This window comes from Lactuca sativa, chromosome 4 (genome assembly GCF_002870075.4).
Source record: "Lactuca sativa cultivar Salinas chromosome 4, Lsat_Salinas_v11, whole genome shotgun sequence".
In the NCBI taxonomy this organism is placed as follows: Eukaryota; Viridiplantae; Streptophyta; class Magnoliopsida; order Asterales; family Asteraceae; genus Lactuca; species Lactuca sativa.
The window spans coordinates 127,795,351-127,821,487 of NC_056626.2; the positions used below are offsets into that span (position 1 = coordinate 127,795,351).

At 36.7% G+C, this 26,137-nt stretch overlaps 1 protein-coding gene and 1 non-coding gene across 2 annotated transcripts; both read left to right on the plus strand.

Moving 5' to 3' along the window:
• The first annotated feature begins 6,775 nt into the window (after nucleotides 1-6,775).
• On the plus strand, nucleotides 6,776-11,124 carry LOC111891659 (probable boron transporter 2). Its single transcript, XM_023887718.3, has 12 exons — nucleotides 6,776-7,950; nucleotides 8,054-8,136; nucleotides 8,221-8,413; nucleotides 8,495-8,633; nucleotides 8,721-8,886; nucleotides 8,962-9,128; nucleotides 9,206-9,379; nucleotides 9,456-9,551; nucleotides 9,630-9,767; nucleotides 9,855-10,174; nucleotides 10,257-10,527; nucleotides 10,623-11,124. Exons 1-12 carry the CDS (start codon nucleotides 7,847-7,849, stop codon nucleotides 10,932-10,934), a joined length of 2,163 nt encoding a protein of 720 aa, XP_023743486.1. The 5' UTR covers nucleotides 6,776-7,846; the 3' UTR covers nucleotides 10,935-11,124.
• Nucleotides 11,125-23,267: 12,143 nt separating this feature from the next.
• LOC111891688 (small nucleolar RNA R71) lies at nucleotides 23,268-23,374 on the plus strand. The gene has a single exon (XR_002850279.1). It is a non-coding gene; the product is annotated as a small nucleolar RNA R71 (small nucleolar RNA).
• The last annotated feature ends 2,763 nt before the right edge of the window (nucleotides 23,375-26,137 follow it).

Here is a 26,137-nt window from a genome sequence, read left to right on the forward strand (position 1 = left end):
TGTGAACCATCATTCTTTTTGACAAACAGGATAGGCGCTCCGCACGGAGAGCTGCTCGGCCGAATAAACCCCTTTCCCAGCAGCTCCTGAAGCTGCGAGGATAACTCTTGCATCTCTGGAGGTGCAAGATGATAAGGCACCTTAGCGATAGGCGCGGCCCCCGGAACCAAATCGATACTGAACTCCACTTGCCTCACAGGAGGCACACCCGACAACTCCTCGGGAAATACATCCGGGAACTCACGCACCACCGGAACCTCCTCAACTGAACTCGGCCTCTCGGAATCCACCCGCGTATCCATCACATACGCCACAAAACCCTTACAGCCCTGCTGTAGACACTGCCTTGCCCTAGCGGCCGAACAAAACGCTGATCCTGAACGTGTACCCTCGCCGTACACCGAAAGAACTCCCCCACTAGGGTCTCGTATGGTCACCAGCTGTCGCTCGCAGTCGATAACCGCACCGAATCGACTCAACCAGTCCATGCCCACAATGACACAGACATCACCCATCGCAATAGGAACTAGATCAATCAGGAACTCAACACCGAAAATCTCGACTACGCACCCTCGGAGAACCTCCGTGGCATATATCACCCTCTCATCAGCTATGGACACTCTCAGAGGCCGACTCAACGCCTCAAGACTAACACTGATATGTTGACTAAAGGCCAAAGATACAAAAGACCGACTCACACCCGAGTCAAATAACACCAAGGCAGGTACAGAATTCACAAGAAAAGTACCTACGCACAACATAATATAAGCATAATATCTCAACATCAAAATAAATATACGAAAGAATACATACCAGCCACGACATCGGGCGATGCGCGGACCTCCTCCGCGGTCAGCTGAAAAGCTTTCCCTCGTGCCCTCGGCGCCTCGGCCTTCACTGGCCGACTCTCTGTAGCTCTGATGGCAGCAGGGGCAGATCCCTGAGGTGCTCCCTGAGATGATCCTCGCAACTGCGGACACTCTGCCTTCCGGTGTCCGGTCTAATTGCAGTGAAAACACACCGCAAACCCCTTGGGGCAGTCCTTGGCCATGTTCCCCTCCTTGCCACACTTGTAGCAAGATCCCGCTCTACAGACTCCATCATGACCCTTGCCGCACTTCCCACAAGTGCGGCCCTTCTGGCTCCCTGGTTTGGGATCAGCGGGCTTGGCCCGCTTGGCTGCCGGCTGAGACTGTGCCGGTCGCCGATCCCTCCCCTGAGACTCCGCCTCCTCCCTGGCCTGAGTCTCTAGCTCAATCTCCCTCTTCCGGGCATTTGCCTGAAGCTCAGCAAATGTCCGGTACGAGGAGTTCGCCGTGAACTCCCGAATGTCTCGCCTCAAGATACTCAGATATCGGCTCATGCGTGCCTGCTCGGTGGACACGTGCTCAGGGCAGAACATCGCCCTCTCATGGAACATCCTGGTAATCACTGTAACCGACTCAGTACCCTGCTTGAGGGTCAGAAACTCCTAGGCCAAACGCTCCCTCTCCACCTGGGGAACGTACTCATCTCGGAACATGGCAGTGAACCTCTCCCAGGTCACTGCCGCAAGCTCAGCAGGCGTAAAGTGCGCCGTCACAAACTTCCACCAGTCCTTCGCTCCCAAGCGAAGCTGGTTCAGCGCGAACCGAACCTTCAAATGCTCAGGAGATGAGCAAGTGAAGAAACACCCCTCTATGTCAGAAATCCACCTCATAGCTGCCACCGGGTCCTAGGTCCCATCAAACTCTGGTGGTTTTGTGTTACTGAACTCCTGGAACAGCAACGCATCACCACCTTGCGGCCTCACGGCAGCAATAGCTGCGGTGGCCGCTGCAATAGCAGCCTCAGAAAGAGCGGCATAACGCTCGTCAAAGGTCTCAATCAGCGTGGTCTTAATAGACCCGAACATCTCTGGTATCTCTGCCCTGATGGCCGCAGCCACCTCCTCGTGGATGATCCGGCGGATCTCCTCATCATTGGTATCACTGCTCTCAAGCATCAAACGTGTCCTCACCATGATCTACCTCTGAAATGCAACATACGATAAATTAGATTCCATTCGAGCATACTCACACTCGACAACTCATCCCTCCTTGATCCTTGGTATTCCAAAGATTCTTACTTGGGCTGTACACCGCTCCGGTGCTTTCAGTAGTACGGGCCCAATACTACTGTCCGCACCGTATCAGAATACACCCCAAGTCCTCCTCTTCGGATCCCAAATTCCAAGTACTCTATCATGCATAGGCTACTCTCTAATAGATCTCTCATAAACCCCTCGCTGCTACCTACTCACTCTCAAGCATCTCATAGCAGCTCACCTCTTCCTAGGCTAAGGCATCATAAATCAGGCCACTCTAGTCCTAATAGGAATACCTAGCCTACTCTAGCATGCGAATACATCATATCAATATCAATATCACATAACATGAGGGTATTTCGGGAAATCACCGTTCGGGCGCGGGCTGATCGTACACACACTCTGCTCTGCGTTTTTCCAAAATCTTTTACTCTTTTTGAAAATACTTCTCAAATCCTCAGTTTGAGTTCAAATACGCCCGAAGGTGTGCTCGAATCCCTCAAACCAAGGCTCTGATACCATTTGTAACATCCCCCTCTGGCACGTATCACAATATTGTCTGCTTTGGGCCACTCGGCACGAGGACTTCCCAAGGGTCACCCATCCTGGTACTACTCCCGCCCGAGCATGCTTAACTGCAGAGTTCTTATGGGATCTGCTGCCCTCACGGCTTTAAAACGCGTTGTGATAGGGAGGGTATCCACACCCCTTATAAGGAATGCTTAGTTCTCCTTCACAGCCGATGTGGGATCAGATCTAACCCACTTTCACCCCCCATTATAGGGTTCGACGTCCCCGTCGAACACATCGACCCGTGCCCTGGCTCTGATACCAAATTGTAACACCGTGAATTTCAAAATAATTTTTCGCATAATATAAAACATTTTCATTTAATTTTCATAAAACATCAAGTTTAAAACTCCAATCCATATCATACAAAATCCCAAGATCACATATCATAAAAATCCCATGCGTGTGTACAGATCAAGCCGGCGCCTTCCCACGGTCATCACTAGTACCTGAAACAAACAACACTAACACTGTAAGCACAAAGCTTAGTGAGTTCCCAAAAATACCACACATAACACATATTAGCCACTCGAGGCTATAACTCTGTGGGTCTGTAGACCCTACTCTGTGAACTCACTGGTTCTATCTCTGGGAACCTTCCGGTTCCAACTCTGTAAACATGCACAACATAAATCACATAGGAATAATGCACTACAACACATAACATACATATAGCATACAAATACTCTGTCACATAACTCTGATTACCTACTCAAGGAAAAGTATAGTGAGAAGACTCACCTCGTATATCTCGATAACTCGCAAATCCTAGAAATCACTCGTGCTCGATCCTCCGAGCTATAATCCTCCTATAACATCATATATCTCTAATTAACACTTTTACCACTAAGGTTGACTACCCCTATCAAGTCAACACTGGTCAACTCTGGTCAACAGTCAACGGTCAACTTTGACCGGACTCGGCGAGTGCACTAGGGCGACTCGGCGAGTCTATACGTGTTCACTGACTCTCTAGGATCCTCTCCTGACACGTCGAGTACACCCCCAACTCGACGAGTCCCACCTGGCATGAATCGCGGGGCCACCACGACTCAACTCGTCGAGTCTCAAGAACAACTCGGCGAGTTCCAGCTCGACTCAGTCCACCTGTCAACCCTCTCTAACTCTCCCTGACTCACTGAGTCAACCCTTAACTCGGCAAGACCACTCGCTGAGTGGTCAAGGACAATCTTCATGCTACTTGCCGAGTCTGTTCTTCGGACTCGGCGAGTCCATGCCATGCATCAACTTAATCTTGCTTCTGAGGTCAGATCCGCTCCATCAACTCATAGATCTGGCCCTCCTAAGCACATTCATCACGTAAAGTCACAGTCTTGGCTACCATGCAACGCCTACAAGGCTTCTTTTGAAGAAATGACCTCTAAAATGGCAACCTAAGTCTCCAACCCAAAAGGAAGGACATAAAGCATGGCATTTGGGACTCTCTGGACCTACTAAGGTCCAGATCTAGGTACCATATCCCCATGGGACCTCTCACACTCCAAATACAAGGCAAACAAGGCATGAAGAAACCCTAGATTTGACCATATCAACAAAAACACGAGAATAAGCTCTGAATGATACCTCAAGAAGCTTCCTCTGACGAAATGGAAGTAGATCCAAGCTCCCCAACTCTTCTAGCTTGACTTTCCCCTTCCTTTCTTGCAAACACACACAAAATTGGTGAATAATGGCCTCTTATCTCACTCACAAGAACTCTCAGCTGTTTTGGTGCTCTCAAGGTCAAGGTAGCCGCAATGAAGGGCCATAAGGTCCTTTAAATAGGGCTTAGGACCGGGAAATTAGGGTTTCATTAAACAGCGCGGACTGGCCGAGTCCATTCCTTGGACTCGTCGAGTCCAGGCGCGAACCCGCGTCCAGAACCGCGATCCTACTCGGCGAGTTTGAGCTCCAATTCGCCGAGTCCCCTCACAAAACACCAAAAATATATGAATAAAAGATACCTGGAAATCCGGGCTGTTACACCAATATAGTACTATGTTTGATTTTATGATTTGTATTTTTTCAATTTTTCTAAGGTGTCCCCAAGAGTTCTCACCGAAAAAAGAGTCCTCGCATGATCATGTTTATATATATATATATATATATATATATATATATATATATATATATATATATATATATATATATATATATATATATATATATATATATATATATACAAGAGTTATATGGAAAACAAAAAAACCATAAAAATCATAAAAATTTATAAAAAAATATCTAGACATCATAAAACTTTTATTTACTTTACACATCAAAAAAACGCAACTTTTTTTAAAATTTCGCTGAAAATAAAAAATAAAAAATCAATTTTTTTTATAATTTATTTTTTCAAAAAAAAAATTCAACGATTTTGTGTTAAAATGTGCGATTTAAAAAAAAAAAAGTTTGTGATCTCTAAATATTTTTTATGTATTTTTAGGGTTTTTTGTTTTCCATAGAACCTATATATATATATATATATATATATATATATATATATATATATATATATATATATATATATATATATATATATAGAAGTAAGTTCATATAAAAACAGTAAATAATGTGAAAACGTAAAAACACTATGTTTATGTTGTTATTCTGTAATAAATGTTGTATATGTGTATTGTTGAAGTAATTCTAATATGAATCTTAACGTTTGATTATTCATATATATTCATTAGAATGTTATTATTCTATTGTAAATTTATGTTTATGTTGTTATTCTGTAATAAATGTTGTATATGTGTATTGTTGAAGTAATTCTAATATGAATATTAACGTTTGATTATTCATATATTCATTAGAATGTTATTATTCTATTATAAATTTATATTTTTGTATTTTTGTAGTAAATTCTAATTTTAGTTTTAACATGTAGCTATTCATTTATTCACTGCTGAATAATGACATAAAGTTGTGGATACAAAATTCATTCTAAAATAATAACATAAAAATAGTGTTTTTATGTTTTCATATTATTTACTGTTTTTGTTTGAACTATCCTCACACTATATATATATATATATATATATATATATATATATATATATATATATATATATATATATATATATATATATATATATATATATATATATATATATATATATATATATATATATATATATATATATATATATATATATATATATATATATATATATATATATAGCCACACCTTTACGCCACAAGCTATCACCAAACCTTGAGGGTGTCCAAGTTAGCAGCATGCACCTTGCATGTCATGTAATTATATGGCCTTACAAAATGCATGTCTTGTAATTACACAACCTTACGAAAATACGATACTTTACCCATGATATTAATAAAGTTTATGGCTGAAAAATTAGTTGTTAGCTAAAATGTTAGCTAATAGGTGAAAGGCAGGGTGTTATATGAAAAAACTAACTAATGACTAAAAAACTAGTTGGTAAAAAAAACGTTTTGTAAAATAACTGATAAGATAGCTGAAAAATCTAAATTGACATAAACTGAAATTATATATATATATATATATATATATATATATATATATATATATATATATATATATATATATATATATATATATATATATGATTTTTACAATTAATTAAAGGTTATATTTGAAATTTTTTATAAAACTTATGAAAAAAAACTAGTCTAAATATCTTTTTAAAAATCTAGCTTATAATTTATTTTTTTGTTTCTCAAACATAATTAGTGAAAAAGATAAAAATAAATAAATTAGTTTTTCTGCTGATTATGGTACACTGAACATAACTTTAATATAAATACATCATATCATATCAACTTGAAAACTTAATTTAAAACATAGACATAGAGAAATGATAAAAACACTTTGTATGATTTTAACTTTCACATATAAATCATAAATGAGTAGATTATTAAAATGATTGAAACATTTTTTCTTTGATATTTTAAAGTTGGTCTAAATCTTCTTAATATCTTAAGATATTTTTTTTTGGTCTTTTGAAATTAAATGGTCCTAGAAAAATACTATATTTTTGAAAAATTGGAATACAATATTCTTTTTAGTCTATACATATTTTTCTTGTGTCCCTTTCGTTCTCATGTACGAGTTATGTGTTTTTGTGTAGTTTATTTTGTCTTGAGCAGGACGAAGTGTTTATTTATGCTTACTCACCACACACTATATCTCTCATTCACGCCAAAATCGATCTCATTCTCTCTCTTTCTCTCAATTTCTTCCCCAAACTACCTCTAATCTCTCTCTCTACCTGTTTAATTCAGTTGGGTACATTTCAAATTCATGTAGATTCGAAAGTTATGTGAACGCATGCTTTTCTGTTCGTGAACTTGCCTGTTCAACTTAAACTCGTCTTTTCTTCTTCGTATTATAATGTAAGAGCAAAGTAAGTAATTTGTTCATCATTTTCTCTCTTTAGCTATTGTCCATTAGCAATACTCATGTGAATCTTCCTTTTCCGTATTTTCATCATGAGTTCTCGCTAATTTCACCCCAAGAATAGAGCCTACTTCAATTTTGGCAATACCCATTTGCTTCAAACAGCTTTAGATCAGTTTGCGTTCCTCTTTGATAAATGGGTGTACGCTAAATTCGGGTTTTGGCAGTCGTCAGTTTTTGAACTTCTTTGAGGTTTCAGATATCCCGCGATTTGATTTACAGACATGTAATTCGTACGCTGGTTGATATCGCATTGTTACTGTTCGATGATTTGCCTCCAAGAACAAGAGTTTAGAAAGATGATGGATTATGTTCTTCCGATGGATCAAACTTAAATTGAGATTTTTGTGAATGGAGGATATGCTGATGAATTCTTTTCGTTAGTAACTTTCCCTCTCATTTGCCTATGGAGTTCAAATAGGGAAGTCCACCTTCATCTAGTTCACATTCATCACTAATTGATTCTTCTGATATTCTTACCAAAACCTTTTATATTCATTCTTTTTATGAACCCCCAAGATGTAATCATCAGCAAGTGTACATAGATTTTTACTTTCATGAGCTTCATCAGGGGTCCTTATAGTCATATACCACAAACTTACTAACTCAACAAAAGAATTCAACCATCACAATGAAGTAAAACTCCTAGTGTTTCTGCCCATTTCTAGACGCATTCGTTTGTTTTGAGTTATTAGTAATAGTATCAGCCTTGTGCTTTTTATTGTCGCCATTCCTATTTCAAGTTTGTCTTTCAAAAAAGAGAAACATTCATCATGGAAGAAACATTTGTTCCCTTTCGTGGAATCAAGAAAGATCTCAAAGCCAGACTATTGTGCTACAAGCAAGACTGGACAGGTGGCATCCGTGCAGGAATCAGGTTTGTTATTCATTTTATTGTTACATTTTAAATTCTTGTGAATATATAGCTTACATTTGATGTGGTAGCTCTAAAAAGATGATTCTTACATTTTCATGATCAGGATATTAGCTCCAACAACATACATCTTCTTTGCTTCAGCAATTCCTGTTATATCTTTTGGGGAACAACTAGAAAGAGACACGGGTTTGGAAACTTTTTCTAGTGTGAAAAATTTTCTGATTTTGTTAACATAATAGTAAATCTTTATGATTGCTTATATTGTTACAGAGGGAAGCCTAACTGCAGTTCAAACTCTAGCATCAACAGCAATATGTGGCATCATACATGCTATAGTTGGAGGACAACCACTGCTTATTCTAGGAGTTGCAGAGCCAACAGTGTTGATGTACACGTTTATGTTCAAGTTTGCAAAAGATCAAAAGGATTTAGGGCAACCCCTTTTTCTAGCTTGGTCTGGATGGTACTTTCTAACTATTATCCACTTTTTATCACTTAACTTAAAAAATATATAATTTAAGTTGCGTAATCTGAATGAGAACAGGGTTTGCGTTTGGACTGCTTTTTTGCTGATTTTGCTTTCTATTCTGGGTGCCTGCTCAATTATCAATAGATTCACACGTGTGGCTGGTGAGTTGTTTGGTCTTCTAATCGCAATGCTATTCATGCAACAAGCTATTAAAGTGAGTATCACTATTCTTCCATTCATTTCACACAAACTTTTTCGAATAAGATTTGCTAATATGATACACATAAATTGTATTTGATAGGGAGTTGTGGAGGAGTTTGGTATTCCAAAAAGTGAGGATCCAAATCAACTTGCTTTTCAACCTTCTTGGCGATTTGGGAATGGAATGTTTGCACTGGTTTTGTCTTTCGGTCTTCTTATTACTGCTTTGAAGAGTCGCAAAGCAAGGTCATGGCGTTATGGAACAGGTCAGTCTGCTTTATTGCTAGTATCTGCTTTCACTGTTTATGTATTTCACCTTCCGTTTTAATTAATGTTTAAAGGGTGGTTACGTGGATTGATTGCGGATTATGGTGTTCCTTTTATGGTGGTTGTTTGGACTGGTGTTTCATATATGCCGGTTAATGATGTCCCAAAAGGGATCCCAAGGCGGCTTTTTAGTCCCAATCCATGGTCTCCTGGTGCTTATACAAACTGGACAGTTGCCAAGGTATTAAAAAAAAATTATCTTTTTTTTCTTTATAAAATTTATAGTATTTTATACTTTGATGCTTAAATTTCCTGCAGGAAATGTTGAAGGTGCCTCCTGTTTATATTGTTGGAGCTTTTATTCCAGCAACCATGATTGCAGTGCTTTACTATTTTGATCATAGTGTTGCATCTCAACTTGCTCAACAAAAAGAGTTCAATTTGAAGAAACCTTCTTCGTATCATTATGATCTCCTTCTTTTGGGCTTTCTGGTAAAGATCATTGCTTTAATTGTCCAAGATCATAAAACATCGTTTTTTTACTGTTTTTTTTTTTTGTGTGAATCAGACTATTCTATGTGGGCTAATTGGCATTCCTCCTGCAAATGGAGTTATTCCACAATCTCCAATGCATACAAAGAGCTTAGCCACTCTAAAACATCAGGTACATCTTATTATTATTATTATTCAAACTAGAGAAAATGTTGAAATTTTCATAATACTTAATGTCCATTTGAAACAGCTTCTACGAAGGAAACTTGTGGACACTGCTCGAAAAAGTATAAACAAAAGTTCAAACTTGAGTGAGCTATACGAGGACATGCAACAAGCATACAACGAAATGCAGACTCCACTCGTTTATCAAAATCCATCAAGTCTGGTAAACAATCTTTATCAATTACAGTTGTAAACAGAGTCTTCTTGTATGTTCTGCTTTCATTAATTTGAATAATTTCATTTCAAACAGGGACTGAAAGAGCTAAAAGAGTCGACAATTCAGCAAGCATCGAGTAGTGGTTACATAAACGCACCGATCGATGAGACTGTATTTGATGTCGATAAAGATGTTGATGATCTTTTACATGTTGAAGTGAAAGAACAACGACTTAGCAATGTGCTACAAGCGTTAATGGTAGGTGCGTGTGTTGCTGCGATGCCTGTTCTTAAAAAGATCCCGACTTCAGTTCTTTGGGGGTATTTTGCTTTCATGGCGATCGAAAGTTTACCGGGGAATCAATTTTGGGAGCGGATTTTATTGCTTTTCACTGCTCCAAGTCGAAGATACAAGTAAGTTTTTCAACGGATTTTATTGCTGTAATTATGATTTTGCGATTGATTAGCAATTTGGGAAATGAAAAATTTGGATTAGGGTTTTGGAAGAACATCATGCGACGTTTGTGGAAACTGTACCTTTCAAGACTGTTGCTGCTTTCACATTGTTTCAGACGGCTTACTTATTTGCGTGTTTTGGCATAACGTGGATTCCGATTGCTGGTGTTCTTTTCCCACTTTTGATCATGCTTCTTGTTCCTGCGAGGCAATATTTGCTTCCTAAGTTTTTTAAAGGTGCTCATCTTCAGGATTTAGATGCAGCTGAATACGAAGAAGCCTCGGCCACACCTTACAATATGGCCTTCGGTGTAAGTCAACTAAACAATAATAAAATCATAAAAAGATGTAAACAAAAATCTACTTTTCTTGAGTTTAACAACTAATTTATGCCAAATGGTTGCAGGACGATGAGACTCCAACAAGAACTACCCAAGTGGATAGTGCAGAAGTACTGGATGGAATTATAACAAGAAGCCGAGGAGAGATACGCCACACAAGCAGTCTAAAGATAACAAGTTTGACCCAAACTCCAATACAAGATATGAAGCCTATGTATAGTCCTCGTCTCTCACAAAGGGTTTATAGTCCACATTTAAACGAGTTAAGGGGGGTTAAGAACCCTAACTCGCCTGGGAAAGGGCTACAAATCAAGAAAACTCCAAGTCCACGTTCATCTATCCTTGGTCAAACCAGTAATGGTTCATCGTCTTGCTAAAAAAATAGTTGTGTGCTTATGTTCAAATCATGATTTTGTAGGTGTTATGTCTCTTTATAATGTATGTACTTTGTGGAAAGAGTGTACATTTTCTCTTTATTATCTAATTTCATGTATGTATGCATAGGTGGGCAGAAAACATGTTACCAAATTTATAATGGAATAAAACTTTTATATATACTTGGATCAAGATTCATGTTATGACCTTCTTGAAGCCAAAAAAAAGGGCTAAAGTCATGTAATACCCATCAACTATTCAAATGTTGTTGCTTGAGTCGCCAATCATAGGTCACTAAACATATAAAGTGTTTTCAATTACATGATTAAAGAAAATTTTAAAAGGATAAACATGTATTCAATCATATGGCATCTTGCTAGCAAAACATGTTCAGTAGATGCCATGTAGAAGTGAATAAATGAAAATACATTATAGGTTTAGTGACTTGTTAAACATCGACATGCCAATAAAAGATCATGAATACTCGTTTATTTCAAGATAAATGGTGTTTTGTTACCTTAAGAGGAATAACATCAAAGTCCGGTTATATACAAAAGGGAAGACACTACACAACTAGTAAAAAGCTTGTACTACTACATTTCCTTTTCATTAAACCGAACTTTATCTCAAGATAATAGGTTTTCTTTTTTTTTATTTCATATCACTAAAAGCAGACAGAAAGATACAAAATGTAACATCATCATCTATTGAAATGATGAACTTGGAAAAGGGACATGGGGTGGCCCTTCAAGTGGCTTGGGATGAATTGAAAGGTGCAATGGTATGTACTTTACCATTCTTTTGTTGCTATAACAAAATGTAATGTTTTTGATCGATGTTCTTTTCAACAAAACTGTACTATGATTTATCTTTGATTGAACCCCTTGTGCATCATAATGAATAATACCATTCAATCCCCACCAAAAGTTTTAGTTGAATGATTTGATAAATGAGGGTACATTTGTTAGTGGAATACAAAGGATTCATTCCACTACATATTATCAACTAGCTCAACTTGTACCCTTATGTTCTTTAATATATATTCGTGGCTTCTTTTTTGTGAAACAAATCGCTAAGTGACCATCTATAATCACTTTTTGGGACCCTACCATATAGTTTGTCCCTATAGTATACCATGTTTCTCTTTAATGTTACAAAAAATGTAAAATACAATATTTGTTTCGGTCATTGTAAACTTTATCTTGTATACGGTTTATAGAAATATGAATGAAGATATGATATTCAAATAGTTAAGACTTTTTCTTTATGATAATTTAAAATACATAACTTAGATATTAATAAAGAGATATAAAATAAAAAATGTGGCCATAATAAAAGTACGATCTTAATTGTAGATACACCCAAAGTATTATAGCTTATAAAATGTTTTGGACAACGAAAGCATCTCAAAATTTATAAAAAAAAAAATAAAAAATAAAAAAAAAGTAAAATTAAGACTATGTTTTGGGTGTTAGTTTGAATTATCTTTTCATGTTTATCAAATGGGTTGGTCCCTTAGTGGATAAAAGATGATTTAAATGTCATTGACACGTTTCATTAGATTACGTAAAATAATTTCCTAAGTAAATGATGGATATGGACTCTAACTATATTTTATTGTGTGGATAGTCACCAAAATGACAATTTTGTATCTTTTTCATCTTTTGGTTGTCTAATGATCCAATCGGGAAGTTCATATAAATTATAATTATAGCCATTTATCTCATTGAAATCGTTCTTTAATAATCCTAAAAGTTAGATGACAATTTTCTTTCAAAAGAAAAGTTAGATGACAAAATCATATCGAATAGAACATCAAAAAGCAAGCATGAAATGAAAAAAGAAAAATCAAAACTTTTGTTCTTCATTTGTATGCATAGGTTAGGTATAAGAGCCCAAAATTTTAAATAAAATTTTCGCTTTTAAATTCATTTCAATCATACGGTAATCATATAAAAACAGTCAATAGTATATCATAATAACATATTATCAGAGTACAGAATCCCAAAATCACTTGATGCGAAAAATCATAGGTAGATGTGGTGTGATTAGTTCAGGCACTTCCCTTTCGAACTGGAAGTACCTGAAACATAAACTGAAAACCGTAAGCACAAAGTTTAGTGGGTTCCCCCAAAATACTTCATACCACACATACATAACAGTTAAGCATATATGGGTGCTTCCAACCCTTTTCGGTCTCTTTCAACTGGTATTGGGTATATTTCAACCCTTTCGGCCTCTTTCAATCGGTACTAGGTATATTTCAACTCCTTCGGTCTATTTCAACCAATATCGGGTCTATTTCACCCCTACCACTACCACATAATATCATAACAACAGAGTCACATAAACATCAAGCAAATACATGCATAACGGACAATTTTCACGAAGACAATCATCATACTACAAGCATAAACGAGTGGGCTGACACTGGTGCCTTCGACCCACAAATACAGTGAATGAAACTCACCTCAGACTGAAGATATCAAATCACACTCAAGCTGCTGACTCACTAAATCACAACTATAAAGTCCTAATTAGAAATTAGGTCAATAATCTAACCCGATAGTCCAAACCCTAAATCTTGACTTTAAAAGCAAAGGGTTGCTGAACCCTTGCCTCATTGGGGCTATAAGGCCAAAATCCAAACTAGCCCAAACGACATTCCAAGCCCAACTAAAAGACCCTAAGGCCCAATATGGGTCCAAGAGCTCCAAAATGAAAGTAACTATGCACTCACTTGTTAAAGTGATGTCTCAAAATTCTGGAAGCGCTTCGCTTCTAACAATTTTCTTTTCCTTTGACGAAACCTAGTATCATTATTACTAGATTTTAGTCTAATATTTACTGCGACTAATTATTAGTATAGATTCATCATTACCTCAAAGTCTAATTCATGATCTATCAAGTAAGGAACAATCAGGTAGGATCATATCGGAGGTAGGGTCCGTTTGGTATACGAAGTATGCTGTTTGGAAATCCCACTTTAAACACCTCACTAAATCACCTCCTACACATCATCGCCGTAAGTAGATCACTCGGTATAACTACTTGGAATCACTAATAAATCTTGTTTAGAGGTTCATAATAACGACAATGAAGATAAATATAAGTTATACTTAAGGTATGGTAAGCATAACTCACTTACTGGGAGTTTTAGCGAGGAAATGGGCTCTGCACGGGTAGAACTTCTAAGCTGAAAACTCTTCTTCTCGGAGCCTTCTGACACTCCGGTACTCGCCTCTAACACTTAGGAAGTGTTAGGGAAGGAAAAGTGGCTATGGGGGTGTTTGAGAGAGAATGGGATAAGAATGGTGTGAGAAATGAGGTGATTTGCGCCTCTATTTATAGGCTGGGAAACTGACCTAAACAACGTGTTATAAGCCCTACACGACGTGTTAGGGTGCCAAGTGTCACCATCTGGTGGTGAGTTGTGGGGAGGAAGTTGTGGCTGAGATGGTGCCACTTGTCAGCTTCGGAATTTAACCCATAAATTAATTATCTTTTAAATTCCGTAACTTTCGCATACGAGCTCCGTTTTTGACGTTCTTTATATCCACACGTAGGTAGCGACATGATCTACAACTTTCTCTTAGACTCCGTCAGCTAATTTTTAGTTTATTTTTAAAGTTACATTTTAACAGGATTATACAGTTAAAGTTCGCTAAAAAAATCATAACTTTGTCATCCGACGTCTGTTTTTGGTTGTCTTTATATTGTTGAGCTCTTATTAACGAGACATTAAATTCTCGTTTAGGTGGTGTCGGCTAATAATCGATCGATATAAAATTTGATTTCCAAGTTGTGTACCGCTATGCAAAATCTTAGAAAAATCATAATTTCCTCTATCAAAGTCAGATTTGGACGTTCTCTATATGTACGCTCTTAGCTTAACATATAATACGAATTTCGTTAGATCGTAAGGCTAAATGTTAGGTCTAAATTATGGTTTATACTTTGCTTTTTTAGGCATTTATAGTTTTCGGTCTAGGACCGAAATCAGTCTTAGGTTTTCGGTTGGTTGGACCGAAATCACATGTGATTTTGGTCTGTCCTTTGGGTTTTGGTCTTGGGTTTTGTCCATATTTATAAATAGTGTGTTATTAGGCGTGTTTAGTGGTCAAACAATAGAGAAGAGAGGAGGCATCGTGATTAAGGGGCTGCTATTATCATATTAACGTGTTCTAGAGAGAGAAACAAGGAGAGAATGTGTATGTGTGTGAATCTTGTGTACTGGATCATTATTGAATATTATTGTGTGCATTGAAGATTCATCTTGTTCTTCTTCTTCTTCTTGTGTATTCTATCTTGCATCATCCACTTGATTAGAATTCCGCACCATCAAGTGGATCAGATTGATACATCAAAGCGAATTTGGGACATATAATATAATCTGTCAAATTTGTCAATATCATTTGTATTTAAGTGGATCACAATACCGGTGATTGACCAGAGTTAAACATGCAGGTGTGTGTTGATAAACGATAATTGAACTGCTTGACAACTTTGATCCAAAAAGTCTTAAATTTAGTCATTATTTTTGTTTTTGTTAAATTTGTTCATAGTTTTCCTGTATGCAAAAATTTAGGTGGAGAATAAAAAAAATAAAATAAAAATAAAATCATAAAATAAAAAAAATCCAAAAATATGTTTATTTCTGTTTTTATTTCTTTTTTAGAAAAATCAAAAAATCCCAAAAAATATTTTTGTTTTACTTTTGAGTGTATTTTATTTTTGTTTTTTTACTTCTTAGTGATTTCTATTATGTGGTAAGTTTACTTTTAGTTTTGTTTTTATCTCAAAAAAAATCTTTGTCTTGAAAAGAGAATTTAAAAATCGGAGAACTTAAAGGAAGAAGAGACTTAAGGAGACTGTAGCGGAACTTTCTGAGCCAAGGTTACATCCTTGAACAACTATGGTGAGAAGGTTTTTTCATAACTCTATGATCCACAAGGACTTTCTAGTCAACGGATACTTTTCAAGGGGCAACGGTGATCATTGAAGAATACTCATTCGAAAGAACAAGAAGTGAAGTTGCTGATGTGATTCAGAAGAATCAGTCTCTCTGTAATTTTCTCAGAAGATTCTCAAAGCTGAAAGTGCTGAATTTCAAGAATCCTTACAAGAAGCCTCCACACCCAATGTGCGTTTAAAGTCAAATTTTTGAAGAAAAACCCAACTGTTCCAGATGAAGTCATTCATATAGAAGATTCATATGTTCATCTTGAAGTTGTGAAGAAATCGGAGATAAACGTTGAAGCCAAGCACAAAGCGAAGATTGAGAAGAAAAGCAAGCTACAAACCTAGGGGGAGTTTGTTAGGTCATAAGAAAAGAAAGCTATAAACCAAGGGGGAGATTGTTAGGTCTAAATTTATGGTTTATACTTTTATTTTCTTGGCATTTATAGTTTTCGGTCTAGGACCAAAATCAGTCTTAGGTTTTCGGTTGGTTGGACCAAAATCACATGTGATTTCACCTGGCCTTCGGGTTTTAGGCTTGGGTTTTGTCCATATGTATACATAGTGTGTTATCAGGCGTGTTTAGTGGTCAGACAATAGAAAAGAGAGGAAGGATCATGATTAAGGGAATGTTATTGTCATATTACCGTGTTCTAGAGAGAGAAACAAGGAGAGAATGTGTGTGTGTGTGTGAATCTTGTGTATTGGATCATTATTGAATATTATTATGTGCATTGAAGATTTATCTTGTTCTTCTTCTTCTTCTTGTGTATTCTATCTTGCATCATCCACTTGATTGAGATTCCACACCATCAAGTGGATCAGATTGATCAAAGCAAATTTGCGACTTACACTAAAAAGTAGTTTATCAAAAATTTACTTTTTAGTTTTTACGATACACGGCGTCGTGCCAGTTAAGTTGTAAAACTTCGACAGGTCATAACTTCTTCGTCATAAGTCGGATTTCAACGTTCTTTATAATTACAGAATCCTTGTGAGACGTACTATAACTTGGTTAAGATTATTTATCCTAAATAATCTTCTATCAAAAAGTCATTTTTAACACTTATTATCTTTAAATTGATTACCCCGAATCTGCGGGCATTACATTAGCCTCTCATTATAGCAGAAAAACACATTAGATCTAATTAAAATAAAATAGACATAAGTTTGATAAGCAAACCAACTAGATCAAAGTTGAATTCTTCTAAATCTTCTTCGTTCCTTCAACTTCACTTTAATTTCGATCTTCTATGGGGTTTCTATGAGTTCTTAGTCATAACTGACCATAGAAAACCGAATGCAACTCTTTGATTTCGACATAATGTCTGGGTTTTTATAATTATAGAAATCTTAACACCATGTCGTAGTTGACCGCCACCACGATGTGGTCTTCGAGTAAATCCCATGTCGGCCAAGTAGGCATGAAGATCGTGAATACTCCACTCGCAACGTTGTGGTCATGTTACCACTGTAACATCCTGAGATTTTTGAAGGTATTTTTGAAGCTACTCTTCTATTATTATTTTGTCATTTGTAGTCCCTGGGGGTTAAAGGAGTCGACCCATGAGAAGCCTAAGGGCTAAAGTTGCAACTTTGGGATCAAGAGAGTACACTGAGTGTACTAGGCGCGCCCGAGTATGCTAGGCGTACACTTGTGTACGCTGGGCATACTCACGTCAGGTGGAAACCTTAATATTTAGGGTTTAAGTGCTATATAAACAACCTTATGAGCTCATAACCCTCCCTTACCTCAGCCTCCACTGTTTAGAGCTGTTTTCCCCAAACCCTAATCGTTTCCTTAAGTGTGTGAGCTTATAGAGTGTATTTTGAGTAGTTGGAGAAGAAGGTGTTGCATCAAGGAGTTGGAGAAGGAGAACAAGCTATTAGATCTGAAGTTGTTTGGTGCCCTAGAAGCTCCAGAAGGTAAAAAGCTTCAAACTTTATGCATGTATGTTATAGATCTTTCCATTTTAGCTTTAAGGAAACATTTCTTGTCCCAAAAGTCCCAAGTTGGTGCATGATATGATTTGGACGAAATGAAATATCCTTCTAAACTCTTGAAGAGGTCCTAAGTGATAAAAATGATGTCCCAATAGCTAAATGTGTCTCATGATTCTTATGCATATTTGGTCAATGGATCTGAATTTTGGGCTTAAGTTCTTAAGTCATTAAGCACTTAATAGAGGTTTGGCAAAACCTCGCGTACGCCCCGCGTAGTTTCTGTACACCCAGCATACTGAGTCAACCACCCCGATGGTGTTCAACGCAAATGGAAATACGCCCAGCGTACCAGAGGAGTACGCCCCGCGTACGCCCTCTATTGGGCTTTTGATACTTTGGGCTTTGGGGTTGGGCCATTCTTGGGCCATTTTGACATGGGCCTTGCTGGACTTTCTGAGCAATGATGTTTTGGGCTAGTTTTGGTAATGGATTCTAGAATAAAGCCCAGCTAGGGAGTGGGGACCAATTTCGAAAATTGGGCCATTAATAGGCTTATGTATATGGACTTTTAGATAGTGAATTTGATATTGGGCCTTGGCCCAAATTAGAGAAAAAGGTGTATAGACTATGTGGATTCTTAGTCAATATTAGTATTCCCATTTATTGACTTAATATTTGTTATTTTGAATAGTTCGGGATTTGTGGTGAGACATTGATTTAGGAGTTCCATTCCTTACTACAGTTCGATAGTTGTGAGGTGAGTTTTCCTCACTATACTCAAGGGTCTAAGGCACCAAGGCCAGCCATTTTGGATTGTTAATATGATATGTTATATGCTTGAGTATTGTATGATCTGTTAGATCAGTACCCTGGTAGATAGGATGTTATATGCGGTTATAATCGGTTAGATCGGTTTGTTTGTCTATAGACTATTATGTGGTTATCTGTTATATGTGCACATGTTTGATTGGTGGTTGAGGCTTATCTACTTTGTGCGAAAGCCAATAGACCTAGGCATTCTAAGCCGATGGTTTTGGGTCGTGAGTATTCCATCCCGAGGATGATTGGACTCGTAGTATGTGGGCATTCTAACCTGTTGGTTGTAGGCCTGGGGTATTCCATCCCGAGGATGATTGGGCCCATAGTATTTTGGCATTCCAACCAGATGGTTGAGGGCCTGGGGTATTCCAACCCGATGGTTGACTGGACCCATAATATGTTGTTCGTGATTATATGTATATTGTTGTGTATATGAGTATTTTGCGGGAACTCACTAAGCTTCGGTCTTACAGTTTCATTTTTAGTTTCAGGTACATTAGATGATCACGGGAAGGCGAAGGCGTGATCATACAACTCCTCATATTAATGACTTGTTTCTGGGAAACTCTGATATTAAACCATTTTGAAAACATATTTGTAATAATTATCGTTTTTTGAATATTTTAAAAAGTTTAAATTTGGCATGATTTTTATGGATGTTACAACCACGATGTGGTCTTTAGTCATCTTATTTTCTTCTTTTGTTTTTGCTTTGTTTTCCTACTTCCAACTCCTCGTATGCTCCTTTTTGTCCCGAGCAAGTGTTCGCTGCTACAAAACATATTTTAGACATAATAAGTATCTTTTGTTCCATATTAAGCATACTTGTAGCTAAAATTATTAGAAATATGTATTAAATATGTTGTTAATTATGCACATATCAAAATAACCCACACTTGGTTGTTGCTTGCCCCCATGCAAAACTGGTTTTTTTTTATTGTCATCACATCAAGACTTTAGCTACCAACATCGCACAAGACAATCCACTTTGAGCCTCTCCGTTACTCCAAGACCACAATGCATGTATAATTGTTTATATTTTTTCTAAGAACTTCCCCAATCCTAAATACTGACAATCTTCATAAACACCTCCCCACTTCTTTTGAACAACGCTCATTTTATGCATCCCTCTAAATCTATCCCCATAAAACTTTCTTAACCTTAAGGTATTTTCGGTTAAGATCCCAAGCATACATATGGAAAAATAACCTAAAAAATAAAATTACATTAAATAATAATAACTAGGCAAATTGCCTTATTCTTGAGTCTTCAATTTTTGAACTTTTCTTCATAATATTTCTTGATCTTCAAAGCTTTGTAGACTCTTATTCTTTCAACTTTTGCAACTTTTTTTCTATTTTTTTAATCATCCAAAACTAAAAATCCTATAAAAACATATGCTTAATCAAGGGAACTTAACTTCAACCCTTATTGGTTAGAGGTATTAGTCTAAGGTGCAATAACTACATAAGCTCTCGTGCATACATTTCTGGTACACGATGTTAAACATATTGAAACCCTCAAACTAAGCAAGGTAGTGTTATTGTTCCCTTACTTCACTAGGATAGGGAAGCCATAAATATACTATAACATCTATTGGCTCAAATAAACATTGAAACTCTCATCGGATCGTCCCACACAACGCTAGCAACATAGATCACAACATAACAAGTTTTTAAACTAGGTTCAATTTTAGATTATTATTTCAAATATTTTTAATAATTTTAAAATTCCAAGTCTTTTTTTTTTCAATTTTTAATCAGAATACTTGTTTTCCTATATTTAACCCTACCCCACACTTAAATGATACAATGTCCCCATTGCATATTTAAACAATTAAAGAGCATATAATTGAGGGAATTGAAACGGAATCCTATTAGGAAAGCTTGGACTTCTTGTGAATGCAAATGTGCCAAATTGGAATAAATCAAAGAACCAATCATCAAATAAAGTGTGTTGAAACTTAAACATGTCTTGGGAAAGCAACGCCACTACGTGGTGTAGAACTCGAAGTCGTAAATGGTTGAGCAAAATAAGATCGCCATGACATGGTCTAAGCACGTCACATCATGGTTCAGTCAGATGCAGTCGCGATAAAATAAATTGCCATGACGCGGTGATGATGGCCACGTCGTGGTGTCTTCTCAGAGAGTCTTTTAAGAACCAAAGTAATGCATCGACTCTTCTTAATGGTTAAAACCATTCCCGATCTTTCTTTTCTAGTAAATATTCTTCAAAATGCTCTTCTCTTCATCATGTGGGATCCCCACACTTATCTAAAAACATGGTCTTCGATTGTGATCTTCAAAAATTGCACGACTTCTTCATCCATTAAGCTCCTTCACCACTTCACATACTTCCTTTCTAATACCACAATATTAATTTAGAAGACTAGAGAAATACATGATCAATTGGTTAGACTAAAAACACTAAACCAAAATAAACTAAAGATGAAAAAGAAATTAAAGTGAAAAGAAAAATGAAAACTTTAAAAACATGTGGTTGCCTCTCGCAAAGTGCTTCTTTTTGGGGAGTCATGATCTGTACTCCTTCCCACTCTATGTTGTTGTGGTTGGGAGTGAGATCTCCCTTTTCTCCTTTTTCTCCTTTTTCTCTTTTTTCTCCTTCCATTTTCTCTTGTAAGCTTGAACTCTTCTCTTGTATGCCTTCTTTGAATTCTCCTTCTTCTTTTTACTTTCATTGTCTTCATATTTGCGTTTTACCCCTTTGCCTTGCTTATTTGCCTTGTTTACCTTATTGCCATCTTCATTAGGATCTTCCTTGTCTTCCTCCATCTTGATTATAGTTGGCTCCTCTAGTTTCCTACCCATGTATTCAGCGATTATCCCCACTTCTTTATACAAATCATCTTCTATTTTATCAACTTCTTCCTCTTGAACCTTATGTGTAGTAAATGCAATCACCTCAAAGACCATGAGAATCGAGGATCTTGGTTTCGATCGTTTGACTTTTTCACCATGATGCTCCTCCTAAACCCTCAACTCTTCTTGCATCATTTTTTTTAATTACAACTAGCTCATAAAAATCTTGTTCCATAGCCTCCATCTTTGACACTTCATCTCTTGGCTCTTCATGATTTACTTTTGGACTCATCTCAATGGTAATAACACCATCTTCCACACGAAGTGTAAGCTTTGATTCATGGATGTACACTAATTCTCTTGCGGTACTCAAAAATGGTCTTCCCAAAATAATCGGAAGTTCTTCATCCTCCTTCATGTTGAGAACCACATAGTCAACTGGAAAAACAAACCTTCCCACTTTTAATAATAAATCTTCAATGATTCTTTGTGGGTATATGTTCGATTGATCCACCATTCGAATGGTCATCCTTGTGTCTTGGAGCTTTGGTAATATGAGCTTTTGGTAGAAAGACTATGGCATAAGATTAATGCTCTCACCCAAATCGGCTAAAGCATTAATAGAATTTGAATTGCCAAATTCACAAGGAAATGTGATTTAACCTGGATCTCCCATCTTGATTGGTAATCCTTTGATAATCGTGGCTAAACACAACTCATTAAGAACTATTGTTGAGGCCTTTTCCAACTCCTTTTTATTGGTCATCACATCTTTTGCAAACTTTGGAAGTTTCACCATTGATTTGAGTAATGAGGCGTTACTTGAGAGTCGGAGCACTTGTTTCATAAATTTCCTTTTTTTTGGATCTAGAGAATGTTTGATTGGTCGAGATGGGAATGGCAAAGGAGGCTGATATGAATGAAAAGATGAAAATTCTTCATCCGCTCGAGACCACGACGTGGTGAAGCATCAGAGTGCACTTCACTTTTTGGACTTTTAGCTTCGGGCTTCTCTTGTTCCAAACACGACTTAGGCTGCGTTGTAGCTCCTTCATGGGTCATTATTGGCTCAGAACAGACCTCTTCTTCAGTGTATATCACCATGACATGAGGTTGTGACTTTGGGTCTTGATTTTTAGGTGGAAATCTTTCATTGAAAAGTGTGGTCAATTGCCCAAGTTGAGTCTCTATGTTCTAGATGGAAGCTTGATGATTCCTCACATTAGCATCAGTAGTATCATGTCTCTTTTCAGATGCTTCCATAAATCTATGAAGTACCGACTCAAAATCCAGCTTCTTTTCGGGTGGTGATTGATCTTTTTTATAGAAACTTCTACCGGTTTGTCTATACTTCTCATCATTTTGCTTCTTATACTATTCATATGGTAACCACTCCTTCTTGGGTTTTCTCCAATCTTCATCATACTTGTCACCGCTTGATTAGAACACTTGTGCTTTCTTGTTCCCATTTTCATCCAAATCACAATCCTTGGTTAGATGTGGACCACTACAAGTATCACACCCAACTCTAGTGGCATGAATGGATTGATCTAATGTTGTCATTTGCCTATCCATAAAATCTAGTTTAGTTATCTCATTCCCTCATCTCCTTTTCCTCTAGTAACATCGTCTGGTGGGTTGTGGTACTCACGAGAGTGCTTTGCAAATTCTTCAATCAACTCTTTTGTAGTTGCCAACTCCTTCTTTATCATTGACCCTTGTGAGTCAAGAAGTTTCCTAGTGATTACATTGACTCCATCATAGAAAATGGAAACTTCTTGTTGAACATTAAGATCACGTTGAGGGAAACTTCTAAGCAAACACGTGTATCTCTCATATGCTTCATACAATGATTCTCCAACTTCCTGTTGAAAGTTAGAAATCTTCTTTTTAGGCTTTGAAATCTTCGAAGGTGGACTAAATTTCTCAATAAAATCATCACGAAGGTTTTCCCATGTGGTCATGGATCCGGGTGCAAGAGACTTCAGCCAAACCTTGGCTTCACCGGTAAAAGTCACCGGAAGCATCCTTAGTAACACGGATTCTCTTGGCACATTAGGAACATGAAAGTAGTTGGTAATGTCTTTAACCTCATCAATGTGCTTGAAAGCATCTTCATACTCTTTCTCGGTGAAAGGTATGTCCTTGAGCATGGATACAATGTGTCATTTGAGCTCGAAACTTCTATCGGCTAGTATCTTGGGTGGAACTAGACTTGACCCATGTTCTTCACATATCCTCGTCTTGTAATCACCCATCGTCATTCTCATAATGCTTGCCATCAATTTAACCTAAATCTTTATCTCTTCCTTGTCTGAACTTCCTTCGGTAGAGGATTCTGGCTAGTATCCAATTCCTTTTTTCTGTGGCATCCTCTCAAAGCTTTCAAATCCTTTGTCTGATTGAAAAGTGTTTATTGACTCGTTGACTTTCTTGTCCTTCTTCTTTTTGTGAAAAGCAGATTCTAGGTCTTGAAGTAGAGGAACGATAGGAGTTTTAGATCCTCGGGTCATAAATCAGTGAAACAAAACAAAAACACATAAAAGGAATAAAAAACACTAAAATAATAAACTAAATGAAGTGAGACCACGATGTGGTTGCATCTCAGAGAAAAACTAGAATAAAACAAATGCAAATAAAGTAACTATTTGTGGTTTTACCCAAGGTTGCAGAACTCGCTACTCGGTACCTGCTTGACCGACTACCGAGTAGCGAGTACTCGGGGAGTACTCGGATTCGTTAATTCATGTAGAAATATTTTAAAGAAAATTTTATATGTCAAAATCATAAGTTAGAATCATAATTTGATTGAAATATATAACAAAATTAGATACAGTTGAATACATAAAACTTGAAATACACACATCTGTCTCAATTCGTGAATAATTACTAAAAATTTAAGATATATATATATATATATATATATATATATATATATATATATATATATATATATATATATAATCACATGTGTGTATTAAATAATAAATCATTAAGTGTATTATACATATTAATCTTGAAATTCTTAATTTTTTTTCTCTTTTTATGACAATTTTGACCCTTTGACCAAGTTTGACCGACTTTAACCGAGTAAGACCGAGTAGGCCCGAGTTGGTGAGATATTGACCGAGTTTTGACCGAGGTTAACCGAATTTTGACCGAGTTTGACTTAATCCGAGTTTTTTTTTGCCGAGTTCACAAAACTCGCCTCAGTGGAGGGTCGATTCTGAGTACTCAGCCGAGTAGGCCGCTTTTTACAACACTGTTTTTACCCCATAAAAAGGATCGAATAACTAAAAGCAATTAACTATAAATCAAATAAGTCATTCCCTGTTATAAACCAAACATACCAAAAATCACATCATCTCGGAAAATCTTATCCACATACACCAACAACTAATTTCATTTCGGAAATAGAATGCATCTAAGCATTGTAACATGGCGCAATTAACTTGTACATTCCAAAATAAATATCCCAACAGTCTAAAAAGCACATACTCCGAACTTATGACCAATTGTTCAATCTCTTACCCCAAAATCATATTTTTGTCTTTTTCTAAACACCTTTTTGCATGGGATAATAAGATCAAACACCACCTTTTTAAAGAGAACTTCATCTTCTTCAGCAAACATATTTTTCCATAAACTCAAATTCAACAGCAGCAAAATGTAATGAACAGTAGCAACGAAATATTTATTTTTCTAACAACATCACCAATAAAACAGTAAATAACTCACATAAAATTTTTCAGTTGCGAAGGCTGAGAAAATCTTCAAGAATGACGAAAATCTTCAAGATAATAAACCAATCGAGATAGTTCCCTTGAAATAATCATGAGATCTCCAAGACCTTGTTCTGATACAACTTGTAGGTTCCCATTTTATCGATTGGATAGGTGCGGAAGATATTACCAAGAAGATAATCGTGTATAGACATGATGAAAAATATATGTGAGTAAAACTGTAGTAGATAAATAGAGAGATATAAAATATTACAAGAACACTCATGGTTGGGAGAGATAACTCTCCCATGATGGGAGAGATCCCACCACACTCTCTCTAAACTACAAAGTCTACATAGTGAACACTTAAAATAAAATGACCATAACCTCCACTTTATATACTAGTGGAGGGAATATGCTTTTCATACAAGGAAATATTCTAACCTAATAAACACTCAACATTGTAGAGCATTTTCATGCTCCAACAAACCATAAATGGGGTCGCTCATCCCTCACGTTGTCGTACTGTCACACCCCAAAACCGATAACGGTGGAATACGTTTCGGGGTGGAGGACGTCATGTACAGTATCATCACAATTGCATAATAGTAAAAACAAGAAACATATAACCATTGCATTATATAGTGAGTTTAATTACAAGTGTGTTTTGTAATGTTAAGCAAACACCAAAAGTAATACAAAAATAAGAGATGGATCTTCTATGCTCCACCTTCTCCAAAATGCTGCACATGTACCTGTCTATCTTTGACCTGAGGATACAAGTTATTTTGAAAACGAATATCAGCATAAAGCTGGTGAGTTCATAAGAGTTTAGTGTGAGTTTTTGTATAAAAAGCATTAGAACCGATAGTATGAAAACCTACAATTTACATTCATAAGTAGAAGAAAAACCTAGAAAATCCTATATTTTCCAGAAAT